Genomic DNA, 18,190 nt, shown 5'->3' on the forward strand with positions numbered 1-18,190 from the left:
GCTCCCGTCTGTGGGTTTGCTGGTTTCATGAAAGGAAGTGAAATAGGATTTTAAACGGCAGCAGGAACTTGTGTAGGGAAAGGCGGGTTGTTGCCCGCAGCGGGGGCAGTGGGCTCGGGGGGCACAGGGCTCCTGCTGGGCCCGTGGCTGCTGCACACTGGCTTCGGGGGAACATGGAGTGGGGGCTCATCCCTCCCTGTAGGGCTTTCATGAAGCTTTTACTGCGAAGGACACAGCGAGTGGTGAGGCTGGGGAGTTCCTGTCACCCAGAAAACCAAAGCACTTTCCGTGTTGGCCTCGGATGCCTTCTGTGTCCAAACCCACACCCCCCACAGCCCCACCTGCATCTCCCATCCCCATGTTTGAAGTAAATCCCAGAAGAATGTTTTGCCTATAAAGATGTCAGTCCGTATGTCTGCAGGATCAGGATTCTTGAAAACAGAGCTAGACATTATTATATGTAAAAGTGAGCGCGTGAGCAGCTCTTCCTTAACAGCGTCAGCGACCCAGTGCTCGGACTGTGGCCTCCTGGGCTGGGCCTATGCTGCCGCTGGCAGCAGGGACTCTGGCGGCCGGGTCACTGCAGATCCTGGCTCTGCCCCACTATCTGTTCTCACTTTCCTGCATCCTGCTTGTGACGTTTTGCGTGTCTGTGTTTCACACGATCCCAGAGGTGAAAACCAAGTTCATTTGTACCTCTCTCCCACTGAATGTCCCAGTTCTGCAAAGCCTTTATGGTGTTCTTTTCTCATGATTGCGTAACATCTCATAGAGCTGAAGTTCCAGAACATTCCTTAGTTGGGAGTAGTGGCCATTCTCAGCTTAGGGACCCCCACATCTCACTTCTGCCAGTTCTGTGCCCAGGAGAGTCCTTAAAAGGGTGATGGGCACGGGGAGCTGGGGGCGGGGCGCGGTAGCTGTGGAGCTCGAGCCGGGTGGGGGGCCCGATGGCAGCTGGTGAGTAGCTCTCGGTGCTGTCTGCAGCCTGGCCTGCCGGGGAGCTCCATCCCGCCCCCGGCCCACCCCCCGCTCCCGCAGCAGCATTTCCCGGAGCCGGCCATAAGTTTTGCCCCCGTGCCGACTGGCCCAGGCCAGCCTGTGCCCGCTGGCCAGCAGGTGAGTGTGGGCTACCCTTGCTCACGGCCACCACCCTGGATGTGCAGTGAGCTCTGCTCGCCTGGGTCCCCTTTGCTCCTTCTCTGTGGTTGCCCAGTGCCGGGGGTGCAGATGGGAGTGGGGTTCATGATCCACAGCACTTGGAGGGGTCCTGCTTACGCAGAATGATGCCTCCAGATAGGCGTGTCTCAGGCTCCGGGCTGGGTGTGTGTGTGCATGTTGGGGGGGGGGTCTCAGGACGCTTGTCTAAGAGAAGCCTCCCCCCATCTCTCCCCAGCCTCCTCCACTGGCCCAGCCAACGCCCTTGCCCCCGGTCTTGGCCCCACCGCCCATGGGCCCCCTCCAGCCGGTCCCCCCCCACCTGCCGTCCTACCTAGCTCCGACTTCCCAGGTGGTGGCCCCCGCTCAGCTGAAGCCCCTCCAAATGCCGCCAGCGCCTCTGCAGCCTCTGCCTCAGGTGCCTGCTCAGGTAAACCTCCCCCTCCCCCCACCGCCCTCCACCTGGCCTTCACCCCCAGCCTGGGGGGCCGCTCTTCGTCCTCTGGGCTGTGCGTGCTCATGGGTCCTCGGGACGGGAGCGCTCCCTGGGGCAGGGGTGGCCGTGCCCACCTGCCCTGGGCCTCTCCCAGGTATACCCAGGTACCCAGGACAGACAGAGGTTTGGTCCAAAGTCAGGGCTAGAGGAGCCAGGGTACAGCACAAAGCTATGGCACAGTATGTCATGGAGCCACCCGAGGCGGTGCTCACTGTGAGTGCAGGGCCTCAAAGGACCAGGGCCGCTGGAGAGCACGTGGCACCTGGGTGCTGTTGCCCGGGCTGATGCCATCGGCGGCTTACCTATCGTGGGGCCCATCACACTGTGTCGGCGGGATGCAGACGGGAACCCTGCCGCGTGTTGAAGGTGTGAGTGTCCCTACAGTTTGCGGACGCCCACGGAAGAGTCTTGTCACCTGGCTTGTCCTCATCGCCGTCACCATCTAGTTAAATTGCTGTTTCACTTTCTGACAGTAACAGCGTTTAATGGCTTTCCGATAAGTAGAAGTTGGCTTGCAGGCTTTTGCTGCTTGACAGTCGCGCAAAGATGGGCATTATGTGAGATGCTCACGTGCCGGCCACTGGAAAGGTTTTAAAGAGAGAACTGGAGAATCCGCCAAAACGTGTGACGTGCCAACTCCAGGAGGCCAGATAGGGGGTGTCTCCAGGATGGAAGACCAGACGTGGAAGCTTCTGGAGCTCCACTGTGGGCCCAGCATGTGGGGGGTCGAGGATATGCTTTTCCTGAGTTAGCACTCCAGAGTTTGGTCCCTGTGTGAGTGTGTTCAGACTGGGGGTGTTAGGCGAAGTAATCTCAGGCCCTGGGGGCCAATCTGGTGGCGTGGAGGGTGCTGGCTCTCGAATGAAAATGTGCCAGAGCTGCGAAGCTGGGGGGTCACTGTGCTAAGCCCTAGCGTCTGAGCTGCTGGCCGGTTCCTTTCCACAGCAGCTGCCTGGAAGTGCCCGGGCCGGCCGGGGTCGTGCATGCTTCCGGTGGGCGGCAGGTGGGCATGGGGCAGGTGCGGGGCTGGGCGAGCCCTAGTGAGGCTGTGTGCCATGTTTTTCAGGTGCCTCCGCTTGCTGTTGGGCCGCCCGTCGCGCCCCTGGCCTCCACGGACAGCCTCCCCGCAGCTCTGCCTGACCTGCCGGCCGCCACTGGGCCCGCCGTCCCCGCCGTCCCCGCCGTCCCCGCCGTCCCCGCCGTCCCCGCCCCCTCTCAGTATTTCTCTCCCGCCGTCATCTTGCCAAGCCTGCCGCTCAGCGCCGCCGCTGCCCCCCTGCCCGCGTCGCCAGCCCTGCCCCTGCAGGCGGTCAAGCTGCCCCACCCCACCGGGGCGCCGCTGGCCGTGCCGTGTCGGACCATTGTGCCAAACGTGGCGGCCACCGCCACCGCCATCCCTCTGCTGGCCGTGGCCCCACAGGGTGTGGCCACCCTGTCCATTCACCCTGCCGCCGTGGCTCAGCTCCCGGCCCAGCCTGTGTACCCAGCAGCCTTTCCGCAGATGGTGCCCAGCGACGTCCCGCCTTCTCCCCTCCATGCGGCACAGAACGTGCGGGCTGCCCCGTCCCAGCCGGCGCCCCCCACGCTGCCGCAGCCTCACCAGCCAAGCGTCGCGCGCCTTCCTGAGCAGGCAGCTCCGGCAGGTGGGGCAGGGAGCCAGGTAAGCCACCTGCCACACAGGGCCCGTCTGCAGGTCCCGGAAGACGTCCTTAGCTGCTGACCTGGAGAGGGTCTCTGGCCTCTGCTTCTCCGTAGACCCGGGGGCAGAGGAGGGGTGGATGAGCGGGCACTTCTGTCCCTCAGCTGCGGCTTCTCATTAAGCATGTAGCACGCTGCTGTCTCCAGAGCTGGGGCTGCGGGAGTTGGGGTGACTAATGGTTCCACCATCGGGCCCTTCAGAGGGTCAGTAGCAGCTGCTTGTGGTGGTGGTGGTGGTGGTGATGGGGCGGGGGGTAGCCCTGGCCATGCCTCCTCCAGGCAGGCTCTAGCACGGTTTGGTCGTGTGGTATCAGCTCCTGGCTGGGAGCCAGGCAGGCGGGGCTCTGAGGAAGTGGACGGGCAGTGCTGAGGGCACACAGCTTTGGGTTTCAGGATGGCCAGAGCAGACCAGGATGACTCCTGGGGCCAGATGGGCACCTGGGGTGTCTTGCCACACGGACAGGGAAGGACTGGCCTTCCTGAGACTCCACGCACCAGTTGGAGCTCTAAGCTGTTTTCCAACCTCGTGAGGAGAGGAGCAGGAGTGGGGGCCTCTCACCTGGGAGCTTGTTCCCTGGGGACGTGTTGCCTGGGGCCTCCCCTCCCCCTCTCCGGGCTCTGGGCCTCAGCAGCTGTGTGGCTGCAGCGAGCCATTTGCCCTCTGAGCTTAGATCCCTCTCCTGTGTGACGGGCCAGTAGCCCCCTCTCGGCTTTGTGGTGGGGATCCGCCCCCAAAGCGTGCGGAGGAGCGTGTGGAGGAGCCAGGTGGCATTTGCACTTGCTTTGGTCTGGAGTAAGACCGCACACAGGTTCTCCTGGCTGCTGATTCTTGTTGCCTGCTTCCGGAAAGGAGCTGTTGCTGGTGAGGAAAGGGGTGGGTTTTGTTGATAACAGGGCAGAGGAGATGCAGTAGTCTGGTGCCAGACTCAACAAGTGCCTGCCTGGTCCGCTAGTTCAGGTGACATCCACTCACTGGTCAGGGCTGTTTGGAGAAAGCCAAGGGCGACATGGAGGCCCGGGGTCTGCAGCGTCAGGGCCTGGACTGGTGCCTCGCTGCCAGGACTGGGGTGGGGTCGCTGGCTCAGCCGGCAGCCGGGGCAGGTGCCACATGCCTGGCGGCCTCCTGCTGTCTGTGGTTTATGGACAGGCCAGGCTGGCCGCCTCACAGCCTCTCTGTGCTGAGAGCCGACTCCCCTGAACACAGCAGCTGGGGGTCCTTCCGGGGGGAAAGGGGCTGCAGCTTTCACATCTGACCCGCTCGCCACGTTGCTGAGTCTCCCACGCCAGCACGGCTAGCAGCAGGCCTTTGTGTTCCTGACCTCAACCCAGAGGCAGGGCTGGGTGGAGGCTCCCGCTCTTTCAGGTGGGGGCCCGCCTTCCACCTTCTCAGCTGCCTCACTGGGAGTGCTTAGGGGGTCTGTGAGGACACCAGCCGTGTCCTGAATCGCCCGCTGCAGGCCGAGGTCCCCACTCCCTGCACGCAGCTGATGGAAGGTGGGGCAGCATGTGGGCCGGGTCCCTCAGTGGCCCTGGGGAGCCCCGTCTGGTGCTGAGTCCTCGCCAGAATTAGAGCTTCTCAGCTGGACTTAAGTGCCTAAGTGAAGTATGGTTTTAGATTTGATTTTACACAGATGGGGACCTGCGAGTTCCTGTCCTTAGTGGTTTCTGCTAAATCTGAGGCCAGGGGCCCGATTGCAGGGGAGCGTCCATCACCCAGCCCCACAGTAGGCTCACCTGCCTGGACCAGGACCCCCACCACCCCTTGGCGGAGGCATGGCTGGCACTCCATCTGGCCTTCCTGTCCCCCCAGATCCTGCTTGGCCACCCACCTCCATACGCTATGGACGTCACCGCCCAGGTCCCCGCGGCACCCGTGCCAGCCGCCATCCTCTCCCCACCTCTGCCCGAAGTGTTGCCACCTGCTGTCCCCGAGCTGCCTCAGCTCCCCAGCTCCCTGGCCCCTGCGGTGCTGGCAGCCTCTCAGAACTTGCCTGTCCAGACCGCCCCGCTCCTGCCGCCTGCTACCCACCCACCACCGCCCACCGGGCCCGGGATCGCCAGCCCCTGCCCGGCCGTGCAGCTGACAGTGGAGCCGGCCCCGGAGGTGTGTGCCCTTGTCTACCCCGTCCATGCTTCCCCCCCGACTCCTGACCCCAGTGGTCTCCTGCACGGTGGCCTCAGGTCTCAGCTCTGGAAGCTGGGACTCAGGAAGGTTGAAGTGTGCCCTGTGACAGCTATAGGTGCTGTCCTCTGTTCCCTGGGGTGGGGGTGGGGGGGTGCTGGGAAGGCCTGTGTGCTCTCCCGAGGGCATGATTGCAGTGGGGCAGCAAACGTCCGGCCCCTTTCAGGAATTCCACGACAGAAACTCTCGTGCCTGCCACCTTGTGCAGTCAGCTTCCTGGGGGACAGCAGGCCGTGTGCGGCTGTGCGGGGTGGGGGGGGGGGGGGGGCAGGGTAATCCGAGGGTAACCTGTCTGTGGTTTTGTTTCAGGAGCAGGCCTCTCAGGACAAGCAGCCTGGCGCCCCGCAGAGCTGCGACAGGTACTGGCCCGGCTGGCCCGCAGGCTCCCACGTCCGCCTAGGCCTCCACTGCGGCTGCTCGCAGACCCCTCCGCCCTTGCCCTCACGAGTCACTGCTTCTGGCAGCGTCCCCCGTTTCTGAGCCTGCCTTGGCGGGGCTTCTCTGGGGTCCTCCGGGGTCTGGGTCCAGGTGCCGCCACCTGTCTGTGGTGCCCGACATGTACCAGAAGGGGAGGCAGTGGATAAAAAGTGGGCTGAGTATGGCCCACGCCCCCGGCCCCCCAGCTCCGTGGCTGCTGGCCACCTGTCTTTTGCCTACTCACAGAGCTTGTTACATGGGGGACGGAGCCGGATGAGGCACGTGGTCGTGTGTCCCAGTGTGCCCGCACCAGTCGGTGCCGTGCAAACCTTCCTCCAGCCCTGCCGCAGCGCCAGGCGGTTCTTGGGTTCCTGTTGCACAGATGGGGAAGCTGAGGCACAGGGGAGGATTTTCTTAATCCTGATGTCTTCTGTGAGCCGAGCCGTTTGGGCCTGAGTCACAGATCAAGAGTCAGGGAGGACAAAGGTCCCAGGTCAGGCAGACCCACAACCCCAGTGCCACTCGGGACAGGCCTCACAGTGGGAAAGGGGGCTGGGGGCCCTGAAGGCAGGGTCAGGGCTGGCCTCACACCCTCCAGCTTTCCTGGCTATTTCCTGATCCCGCGTGAGGCCTGTCTGCAGGTGGCCATAGCGTTGGGTTTCCACACAGCTACGGAGGCTCCGACGTTCCCTCTGGAAGAGAGATGAGTGACAGCTGTGAGGGTGCATTTGGCAGCGGAAGGCTGGAGGGCAGAGCCGCCCGGAAACATCACCGCAGATCCACGCGGGCGCGCTCCCGCCAGGAGAGAGCCAGCCGCCCCCGGCTCACCATCCTGAACGTGAGTGGCCCAGCAGGGCGGGCCGTGGGCACAGGGCTCCCTGGACGTGGTCCGCTCGCGGTCTCACCACCTGCGCATCCCGCAGGTGTGCAACACGGGCGACAAGATGGTGGAGTGCCAGCTGGAGACGCACAACCACAAGATGGTGACGTTCAAGTTTGACCTGGACGGGGACGCACCTGACGAGATTGCCACCTATATGGTGAGGCCGGGCGTCTTCCCCTGATACAGCAAGGCCGTCTCCTCCCGCCATCCCTGGGGGGCACTGTGCTGTCTCTGAGCCGCCCGGGGCTGAGCGTGGGCGGAAGCGCAGTGTGTCCGTGGGGGAAGACCCTGTGCGGCCGAGGCCCACGGTGCGTCCCCCCAGCAGGGCTGCCTGTGTTGTTGCAGGTGGAGCACGACTTCATCCTGCAGGCTGAGCGAGAGACGTTCATCGAGCAGATGAAGGATGTCATGGACAAGGCGGAGGACATGCTCAGTGAGGACGCGGACGTCGACCGAGGCTCCGACCCTGGGGCAAGCCCGCCGCGCCTCGGCACCTGCGGCCTGGGCACTGGGGAGGTGTGTCCTGGGCAGCGGTCCTGGGAGGGCCACGCGGTGTTGGGGGAGGTGGCTGGGGGGGGCAGTGCTCGCAGCTCGGTGAGACTCGTCCGGGCCCCGGAGGCTCCGTGGGTGTTTGGAGGCCATGCCGTGCTCCGCGGGAAGCTCCTGCTCCATGTGGGCTGCTCATCTCCGATCCTTCACCTCCCAGGAGAGTCGCCAGCCCCAGGCCAACGCCCCGGTGTATCAGCAGAACGGTACGTGTGCCTCCCGGGATCCCACCTCCGTCCAGACCTACGTCTGGAAGAGGCATTTCTGTCCTTGCTCCTTCTGTTCGGCGGGCGCTCGATAAGATTGCATTGAGCAGATCATAAGGGGGTTTGGCCATCACACGGGGGGTTTGCTGGCGCACGTGGTGAGCACCCCACAGGTGCAGGGATAGCGGACTTGAGCTGCGTGTGGCCCTGGGGAGCACTGAGCTTGGCATGGACTGCTTGCTGCCTGTCCCCCCTTTGCTGATTGCACTGCCAGCATTCTAGGAACTAAGCCCATGTTGAGGGTGTCGTGCGAGCCCCAGGCTTTCAGCGTGGAGCCCCCCGAGTGGGCTGCACATGCCCCTCACTGGTGTGAGAAGAGCTCCCCAACGCCTCTTCGGGCATGTCTGGTGCCAGCGGCGAGGGGTCCTGTCAGCTGTGGGAGAAACTCACTCCGTCTCTCCTGCTGTTTTGCCCTGCCCCGTAGTTCTGCACACGGGCAAGAGGTGGTTTATCATCTGTCCGGTGGCTGAGCACCCGGCGGCCGAGGCCCCTGAGCCTTCCCCCCCACTTCCTCTGATGTCCGTGCAGCCGGACGCCAGCCAAGGTAGGAGCACCTGCAAGTTCCCTGCCCTCCTCCCCGGCAACTTGGTCACTTGGTGTGCCGGCTCAGCCCGCACTGTCGCCCGAAGCCCAGCGTGCCTCGTTCAGCACCGCATGTCCTCCTTTCCACCCAGTCAAGGTGGCACTCCGGCTCGGGCCGTCGTCTCCGTCCTCGTGCAGGCGGCACCCTGGCCGCGCAGCTGCGTGCTGGGGGCTCCGCCTATTCTCTCTCGCTGGTGTGGGCGATGGGTCCCCCTGCTCCTTCCCTCGTGTGGCCCGGCTGCAGGGACACTTGCCTCCTTGCTGCGCTGACTCTGGGGGTGGGGCGGGAAAGTCCCTTCGGTCCTAAGACTCTGATTTTAAATTGTCCCCAAGGAAAACTGATACCGATCTGCCCGTGTGGGGGACAGATGCCAGCAAGCTTGCCCCTGGGGCTCCGTTAAGTCCTGATTCTGTCGTCCCTTGGGAGGCTGAAAATAATCACTTGAACAGATTAAGGTTTAATTCCCTGTAAGCTGGCAGGAGAAAGTTGCCAGTTAGGTAACTCGACCTTACTTTATGGCACATGGGTGAAAAATGTTTGTAAATCATGTTTCATTTTCTATCATGGGTTCTCAGTGGTTTCCGTTATATTTTTGAAGGTTTGTTCCCATGGGGAAAAGGTCAGCCCCATAACAGAATCCCAGCAGAGCCGTAAACAGACCTGGTGACCTCAGATAAAGGGCCTGGCGCACCCTGGGGGAGGGGTCTGGGGAACAGCAGCTTCGTCTGCAGATCGTCCCATCTACTACTGCCTCATTTAATACACGCACCCAATTAACTGGAGGGAGAAAAGACTTATAAAGTCGATTTTCATTGTGGTTCAGCGATTCATAGGACGTGCCCAAGTTAAACCCTAATTCCCTCGTCTGTTCACTGATCTCAGAGAACCTTTGGGAGCCAGTTTCCTTAATTATTTAAAATACAAAGTGGCCACTGTCAGGGACAGCAGATTTGTTCATTGGGATGAACCATTCACTGAGGATGACCAGAGAAGGTGGATGAACTATAAAGATCGTCAGCTTGAAGGTCTTTGGGCATCTGAAGACAGTGCAGATCAGGCCAGGGTCCAGGGTGGGGTGGAGACCCAGGACGTGGGGTGGCCCATTGCTGGCCCTCTTCCCCCAGAGGCCATTCCCATTCCTGCAGGGCGACTGAGAGGCTAAGTGCTGAAGCTGCAGCAGCTCAGCAGGTTAGAGAGAAGGAGCTGGGTCCTGCGGAGAAGGGACAGGCCAGGCAGAGAAAGGAGCCCCCTCAGCGTGGCGCCTGCAGCAGGGTGATGTCGGGGTGTGTCCCGTGTGCTCAGGCAGAAGCACGCAGGGCCTTTCTGCAGGAAGGTAGCTCCGTTCTGGACCTCGCAGTTGCACAACTTTATAAACACACTCCTTGACTCATAAGGAATCAGAGAGTCTGGGTGAACTGAGTCTGCTCGTAGCCCAGCCCTCCACTGAGCCCAGCCGCATGGCTGTGCCTGTGCCGGGGCAGGCACGGCATTTTGAGGCTCGGGAAGTAAGTAGCAACAGGAGGGTGGGGAAGTGTGCCAGAATTCCAGGGATTCCTGGGCTGGTGGGGAGCTTAGCATTTCCTTCTGGTGCCTCCTGGCCTGAGGCCAGGGCAGTGTGAAGACTAGAAGTGAGTGCTAGGTGCAGACAGGGAAGCTCCCGGAGACGCCTGCTACTTTCTCACAGCGCAGAAAAGGAACAAATTCCTAAAGCCCAGAGCATGGTGTGGTGCCTTCCCTGCCCTCCATCTCCCCGACAGTACTGAGGGGCAGCAGCAGTAATGGGAGCCAACATAGTGGAAGGGGAGAGGCTTTCTGCTGCTTGGAGCCGGGGCTCAAAGGACAAAGGATATAGAACCAAAACCATGGCTCTTTTCGCTTTCTGTTCTCCTGCCACTGGGCTCTGCTCCTCACGGTTGTGGAAGTGGATGGTTCCTCTCCTGGGAGAGGGAGAATCCCATGGATCCAGGAGATCAAGCAAAAGGAGGAGCTTGGGGAAGGAATCCCGTAAAGTTGTTTATGAACTCCTGGGCTTCCCTCTTCTGTGTACTTATGGGTCTGATCCTAACCAGCACATGATAAGCTGAGAACCGAGCTAATGGATAGACTGACATGGTAGCTACAGCTCATAGAAGGTGGGTTGTAATTTGCAGCTTGAACCTTACCAGGTCAGTTGTCTGCTAAAGGAAACATATCAGCATTTTATCATTGGAGTTAAACAGATGTAGGGTCTGATGATATTCAAAATCCAGACTAATCCAGTCCAACCAGTGTAATCCAAATACTCCTCAAATGAAAAACCATAAAAACGCCAGCTTGCATTGGAAAAAGACCACCAACAATGACAAGATAAAATAGATGTTGGGATAATCTCATAAAGACCTTCAAGAAACAATTGTAAACATGATCCAACAAGCAATTATAAACGTTCTTAAAACAAATGTTGAGGGGCCGCCTGGGTGGCTCAGTTGGTTAAGTGTCCAACTTCGGCTCAGGTCATGATCTCACGGTTCGTGGGTTCAAGCGCCGTGTCGGGCTCTGTGCTGACAGCTCAGAGCCTGGAGCTGCTTCGGATTCTGTGTCTCCCTCTCTCTCTGACCTGCCCCGGCTCACACTGTCTCTCTCTCTCAGAAATAAATCAAAAACATTAAAAATTAAAAAACAAAAAAACAAAAAAACAAATGTTGAAGTGTAAAGTGTCCATGGAGAAATGGAATTCAAAGAGGATACGGATGGAAACGTGAAATACCTGAAACTATCTAATCAGAACTTAGAAAAAAATGAACAGAGCTTCACGGACTGTGGAACAGCAGTGGAGATCTTCTGTTTGTGTCATTAGTCCCAGAAGCAGAGAGTAGTGCAGTGCTGAAAAAATCTTTGAGGAAATAATGTCGAAAACTTTCCAAGTTTGGTGAAATTCAGACAAACCTATAGTTGATAAGCTGAATGAATCCCAAAGAGGATAAACTCAAAGAAATCCATACCTGGACACATAATAAACTGCTGAGAAATAAAGAAAGAAAAAACTGTGAAAGCAGCCAGAGAAAAAGGATGCGTGACCTGGAGGGAGCAGTGTTTAATGACTGCAGATTTCTCCCCAGAAACTGTGGAGTCTACAAGGAAGTGGCATGGCATTTCTAAAGCACTAAAGGAAAAACCTATCCGCCCAGAATTCTGTTTTCAGAGAAAATATTTCTCAGCAATGAAGCTGAAAAAAAAAACTTAGGTAACAAAAACTGAGAATTTGTAGCCAGTGCACCTGCTCTAGAGGAATCTCTAAAGATCATCAGACAGAAAGGAAATGATACCAGAACACTGGGAACACGAAGGCTGATGGAAGAGAAACAGAAATAGTAAATATCTGCTGAGAATGATAGACTGCTCTTCTTGAGTTCTTCAAAACAGGCTGGACACTGGAAATTACAATATTATAACATTGTTTGATAAGGATTTTAATGTATGCAAATGGAATGAAACAGCTATGGTAGGAGGGAGTAAAGTGACCTAGAGGTTGGTAGTATTCCTGTATTGCAACTGAAGTAGTAAAATACTGATTCTAAGTAGACCAAAAGGTTAGGTATGCATTTTGTAATTCTTAGGGCAATCACTAAAAGAATTGTACAGCAAGTATAGTCAAAATTACAATGGATAAAATAAAGATAGAACACCAAAAAAAAAAAACAAGTAATCCAGAAAGAAAAATGAAAGAAACAGAATTTTTTAAAAAGGAGAACAGGAAACAAATAAATCCTAGACCTACATCTAAACAGTAATTGAATTAAATGTAAATGGTCCTAGCATATCATTGAAAAGACCGAGATTGTGAGAGTGGATTAAAAGAAAACTTGACTTAATCATTATCTGTAAGAAAACTTCAAATATAATGATATAGGTACATTAAAAGAAAAAGCATGATGAAGATATACCATGCAAATACTAAGCAAAAGATCACTAGAATGGCTATTTAATATACAAAATAGATTTTAGAACAGATAAAATTACCAGGAAACACATAATCTCAAATACTAAATCACAAAGAAAAAGAAAATCTGAGTAGACTGATGACAAGTAATGAAATTGAATCAGTACTTTATAAACTCTTCCCAAGAAACAAAAGTCCAGGACCAGATGGCTTCAGGTAAATTCTACCAAACACTTATTTTATTTATTTTTATCACAAGGGGAATTTTTTTTATTAAGAAAATAAAAACAAAATATAGCAAAACGTGCAGTTGAAGTTTTGTATAGAAAGCAATTTATAACAAGAAATGCTTACGTTATAAAACAAAGTTCTTTAATCAATTATTTATACTTCCACCTTAAGAAACTAGGAAAAGTACACCTGAAAATAATATAACACTGTCAACAATAGTGAAATTAAAAGAAAAACTTTTTTTGAGCAATCCTCAATTTTAAATTTTGACTTTTATTTCAATCACCAACTGCACTCTTTAATGCCCATCACCTATTTCACCCATCCCCCCACCCACCTCCCTTCTGGTCACTCACCATCAGTTTGTTCTCTATAGTTAAGAGTCTGTTTCTTGGGGGTCACCTGGGTGGTTCAGTCAGTTAAGTGTCCGACTTCAGCTCAGATCACGATCTCACAGTCCGTAGGTTCGAGCCCCATGTCGGGCTCTGTACTGACAGCTCAGAGCCTGGAGCCTGCTTCAGATTCTGTGTCTTCCTCTCTCTCTGCCCCTCCCCTGCTCGCTCTCTGTCTCTGTCTCTCAAAATAAAATAAAGACATTAAAAAAAATTTTTTTTAAAAGTCTGTTTCTTGGCTTGCCTTTCTCTGTTTTTCCCTTTGCTCATTTGTTCCTTAAATTTTACATATGAGTGAAATCATATGGTATTTGTCTTTCTCTGACTGAATTACTTTGCTTAGTGTTCTACTCAAGCTCCATCCATGTCAATTGCAAATAGCAAGATTTCATTCTTTTCGTGGCTGAAATAATATTCCATTGTACCTATATACTACTTCTTTATCCATTCATCCGTCGATGGACCTTTGGGCTGTTTCTATATCTTAGCTATTGTAAATGCTGCTGCTATAAACACCGGAGTCTATGTATCCCTTTGAGTTAGTGTTTTTGTATTCTTTGGGTAAATATCTGGTTGTGCAATTACTGGATCTTAGGGTGGTTCCATTTTTTACTTTTTGGAGAATCTCTGAACTGTTTTCCAGGGTGGCTCCATCAGTTTTGCATCCCTACCAGTAATGCATGAGAGTCAGAGTTCCCCTTTCTCCACATTACTGCCAACACTGGTTTCTTGTGTTGTTGATCTGAGCCATTCTGAGAGGTGTGAGGTGTTATCGTAGTTTTGATTTGTAATTTCTCTGATGATCAGTGATGATTAGCATCTTTTCGTGTGTCTGTTGGCCATCTGTATGTCTTTGGAGAAATGTCTGTTTATTTCTTCTGCCCATTTCTTAATTGGATTATTTGTTTTTTGGGGTGTTGAGTTTTATAAGTTCTTTATATATTTTGGATACTAACCCCTTAGCAGATATATCATTTGCAAATATCTTCTCTCATTCTGTAGGTTGTCTTTTAGTTTTGTTGATTATTTACTTTGCTGTGCAGAACTTGTTAGTTTTGATGTAATCCCAGTAGTTTATTTTTGCTTTTATTTCCCTCATCTTGGGATAGAATCTAGAAAAATGTTGCTGTGGCCAGTGTCAGAGAACTTAATGCCTGTGCTTCTAGGATTTTTATGGTTTCAGGTCTCACATTTAGGTCTTTAATCCATTTTGGGTTTATTTTTGTGTAGAGTGTAAGAAAGTGGTCCAGTTTCATCCTTTTGCATGTTGGTGCCTAGTTTTCCCAACACCATTTGTTTTGGGAAAACCAGAGACTGTATTTTTCCCAGAGGATAGTCTTTCCTGCTTTGTCAAAAATTACTTGATCATATAATTGTGGGTTTATTTCTGGGTTTTCCATTCTGTTCTGTTGATTGATATGTCTGTTTTTGTACCCTACTGTTTTGATTACTGTAGCTTTGTAATGTAGGTTGAAGTCCAAAATTGTGATGTCTCTGGGAGCTTTTCTTTTCTTTTGTAAGATTGTTTTGGCTATTCATGGTCTTTTGCAGTTCCATACAAATTTTAGGATTGTTCTAGTTTTGTGAAAAATGCTGTTGGTATTCTCATAAGGATTGCATTAACTGTGTAGATTGATTTTGGTAGTACAGACATTTTAACAATATTTGTGTTTCTGGTCCATGAGCATGGAATGCTTTTGCATTTTTTTGTGTCCTCTTCAGTTTCCTTCATCAATGTTTGATAGTTTTCAGAGTACAGGGTTGTTGTATTTTTTTTTTTTACCTCCTTGGTTAGATTTATTCCTAGTACCATTATTTTTGGTGCAGTTATAAATGGGATTGATTCCTTGATTTCTCTTTCTGCTGCTTCATTGTTGGTGTGTAGAAATACAACAGATTTCTGTACATTGATTTTGTGTCTTATGACTTCTCTGAATTCATGTATCAGTTCTAGCAATCTTTTGGTGGAGTCTTTTGGATTTTCTATATAGAGTATTCTGTCATCTGCAAATAGTGAAAGTCTGACTTCTTCCTTGCCAATTTGGATGCTTTGTATTTATTTTTGTTGTCTGATTGCTGAGGCTAGGACTTCCAGTACTATGTTGACTAAAAGTGGTGAGAGTGGACATCTCTTTCTCCATTATTCTTGACTATAGAGGAAAGTTTATCCCCATTGAGGATGATGTGAGCTGTATATTTTTCATATATGGCTTTTATTACATTGAGGTATGTTCCCACTAAACCTGCTTCGTGAGGGTTTTTATCATGAGTGCATATTGTGCTTTGTCAAATGCCTTTTCTGCACCTATTGAAATGATCGTTGGCTTCTTATCCTTCTCTTATTGATGTGATGCATCACATTGATTGGTTTGTGAATGTTGAGCCACCTTTTCAGCCCAGGAATAAGCCCCACTTGATCATGATGAATTTTTTTTTTTTAATGTATTGTTGGATTCAGGTTACTAATATTTTGGGGAGGGAGGTGGATTTTTGGATCTGTGTTCATCATGTGTGTTGGCTTGTAGTTCTCTTTTTTAGTGGTGTCTTTATCTGCCTTTGGTATTAGGGTAATGTTGGCCTCATAGAATGAATTTGGAAGCTTTCCTTCTATTTCTATTTTTTGGAATAGTTTGGGAACAATAAATACTAACTTTTCTTTAAATATTTGGTAAAATTCACCTCTGAAACTATCTGGTCTTGTATTTTTTTTTGGGGGGGGGGAGGTTTTTTTTTTTTAAGGTTTTATTTATTTCTGAGAGAGAGACAGCGTGAGAAGGGAAGGGCCAGAGAGAGAGGGAGACACAGAATCCGAAGCAGCTCCAGGCTCTGAGCTGTCAGTACAGTGCCTGACACGGAGCTCGAACCCACAGACTATGAGATCATGACCTGAACCAAAGTCGGCCACCCAACCCGACTGAGCCACCCAGGCACCCCTGGGGGAGTGTTTTGATTACTGATGTGATTTCATTGTTAGTGATCAGTTTATTCAAACTGTCTGTTTCTTCCTGCTTCAGTTTTGGGAGGTATGTTTCTAGGAATTTATCCATTTCTTCTAGGTTGTCCAATTTTTGGCATACAGTTTCTTATGATACTTTTAAAATAATTATCTGTATTTTTGTGTATTAATATTTATTTTTTTCTCTCATTTTTATTTTATTTTAGTCCTTTTGTTTTCTTGGTAAATCTGGCTAGAGGTTTATCAATTTTATTGATTTTTTTTCCCCAAAGAACTAGGTCTTAGTTTCATTGATCTCTTCTACTTTTTAGTTTCTATATCGTTTGTTTCTGCTGTAATCTTTACCATTTCTTTCCTTCTACTGTTTAGGGTTTTGTTTGTTTTTCTTTTTTCTACTAACTTTAGGTATAAGGTTAGGTTGTTTATTTGAGATTTTTCTTGCTTCTGGAGGTAGGCCTGTATTGCTATAAATTTCCCTCTTAGAACTACCTTTGCTGTATCTCAGGTTTTGGAGCATTGTGTTTTCATTTCCATTTGTTTCCATGTACTTTTTGATTTCCTCTTTTATTTCCGGGTTGATTTATTCATTATTTAGTAACATGTTATTTAAGCTCCATGTATTTGTGATCTTTCCAGATATTTTTCTTGTGATTGACTTCTAGTTTCATAGTGTTGTGGTCATACGACTTTGATCTTTTTGAATTTGTTGAGGCTTGTTTTGTGGCCCAATGTAACTGAATATATTCTGGAGAATGTTCCATGTGCATTTGAAAAGAATGTGTCTTCTGCTATTTGGGGATGGAGTGTTCTGAATATATCTGTTAAGTCCATCTGGTCCAATGTGTCACTCAGAGTCATTGTTTCCTTGTTGCTTTTCTGTTTAGATGATCTGTCCATTGATGTAAGTAGGGTGTAAAGTCCTCTACTATTATTGTATTATTATCGTTTAGTTTCTTTATGTTTGTTATTAATTGTTTTATGTATATGGGTGGTTTCATGTTGGCTGCGTAAATATTTAAAATTATTATATCTTGTTGGATTGTCCTCTTTATTATTATATAATGTCCTTCTTTGTCTCTTGTTATAGTGTTTTAAAATCTGTTTTGTTCCTTATAAGTAATGCTACTGTAGCTTTCTTTTGACATCCATTTGCCTGATATGTGCATCCCCTCACATCTGCAGTGTCTTTAGCGAGTCTTTTGTAGGCATATAGATGGGTCTTGTTTTTTAAATCCATTCTGTCACCCTTTGTGTTTTGGTTGGAGCATTTAGTCCATTTACATTCACTGGGATGATGGATAAATATATATCTATTGACATTTTATTATTTGTTTTGTTGTTTCTGGAGATTTTCTCGGATTCTTTGTTTCCTTTTTCATGGTTTTCTTACTTTCTTTAGTGATATATTTAGATTTCTTTCTTTTTATTCTTTGCCTATTTATTAATTTTTTTATACATGGTTACCCTTAAGTTTTTATAGAACATCTGCTGCATATAGCAGTCTATATTAAGTCAATGATCATTCAAGTTTGAACCTATTCTTTATTCCCATCCTTCTCATGTTTTAGGTATATGGTATCATGTTCTACATCCTTTCATTTTGTGAGTTCCTTGACTGAATATTTACAGAAATACTCATATTTATTGCTTCTGTGTTTCCTTCCATTACACTGTCACTTTTGGTCTCTCCTTTCCAAATGTTCTCCTTTAATATTTTTTGCAAGGGTGATTTAGTGCTCACGAAGTCCTTTAGGTGTTTTTTTTTTTTTTTTTTTTTTTTTTTTGGTCTGGGAAACTCTCTCTCTATTCTGAATAATAGCCTTGCTGGATAGAGTATTTTTGACCATAGATTTTTCCCGCTCAGCATTTACATCATGCTACTCTTTTCTGGTCTGCAAAATTTCTGTTGAAAAATATGCTTAGAGCCTTATGTGGTTTCCCTTATATGTAACTTTTTTTTTTTATCTTGGTGCTTTAAATGTTTTTACTTTATCACTACTTTTTGCCATTTTAATTACAACATATCTTGGTGTGGATCTGCTTTTGTTTATTTTGATGAGAGTTTTCTGTGCATTCTGGATCTGGATGTCTGTTTCCTTTCCCAGATTAGGGATGTTTTCAGCTATTATTTTTTCAAATGAATTTCGTGCTCCCTTTTCTCTTTCTTCTTCTGAGAGTCCTATAATATGGATGTTATTACATTTGATTGAGTCACTGAGTTGCCAAAGTCTTTTCTTGTATTGCATCGTTCTTTTTTCTCTCTTTTGCTCAGCTTGATTAGTTTTCATTACTTGTCTTCTGGGTCATTAATTTGTTGTTGTTCTTCTTCCAGTTTGCTACTCATGCCATCAGGAGTATTTCTCATTTTGTTTATTAAGCCCTTTATCTCTGCTATTATTCCTTATTCCTTATCTTGGTATTAAGGGTCTCAGTCATGTCTTCCACACTTTTCTCAAGTCCAGTGAG

At 50.5% G+C, this 18,190-nt stretch overlaps 1 protein-coding gene across 13 annotated transcripts in view; it reads left to right on the forward strand.

Annotated features, from left to right (window-relative positions):
- Nucleotides 1–18,190, forward strand: part of WNK2 (WNK lysine deficient protein kinase 2) — a 123,056-nt gene that overhangs the window by 51,750 nt on the left and 53,116 nt on the right. For all 13 annotated transcript variants that reach the window (XR_005525327.1, XR_005525328.1, XM_039216433.1 and 10 more), the window contains 10 exons: nt 985–1,116; nt 1,394–1,585; nt 2,718–3,311; nt 5,160–5,453; nt 5,841–5,890; nt 6,618–6,786; nt 6,872–6,988; nt 7,177–7,347; nt 7,538–7,583; nt 8,068–8,187. Coding sequence is in view for 11 of the 13 variants with exons in the window: in XM_039216433.1 (XP_039072364.1) it covers nt 985–1,116; nt 1,394–1,585; nt 2,718–3,311; nt 5,160–5,453; nt 5,841–5,890; nt 6,618–6,786; nt 6,872–6,988; nt 7,177–7,347; nt 7,538–7,583; nt 8,068–8,187 (1,885 nt within the window). In the remaining 2 variants the exon portion in view is untranslated. The remainder of the gene's footprint in view (nt 1–984; nt 1,117–1,393; nt 1,586–2,717; nt 3,312–5,159; nt 5,454–5,840; nt 5,891–6,617; nt 6,787–6,871; nt 6,989–7,176; nt 7,348–7,537; nt 7,584–8,067; nt 8,188–18,190) is intronic.

The sequence above is a fragment of the Hyaena hyaena genome, unplaced genomic scaffold, assembly GCF_003009895.1.
Source record: "Hyaena hyaena isolate Hyena2069 unplaced genomic scaffold, ASM300989v1 scaffold_634, whole genome shotgun sequence".
Lineage (NCBI taxonomy): Eukaryota > Metazoa > Chordata > Mammalia > Carnivora > Hyaenidae > Hyaena > Hyaena hyaena.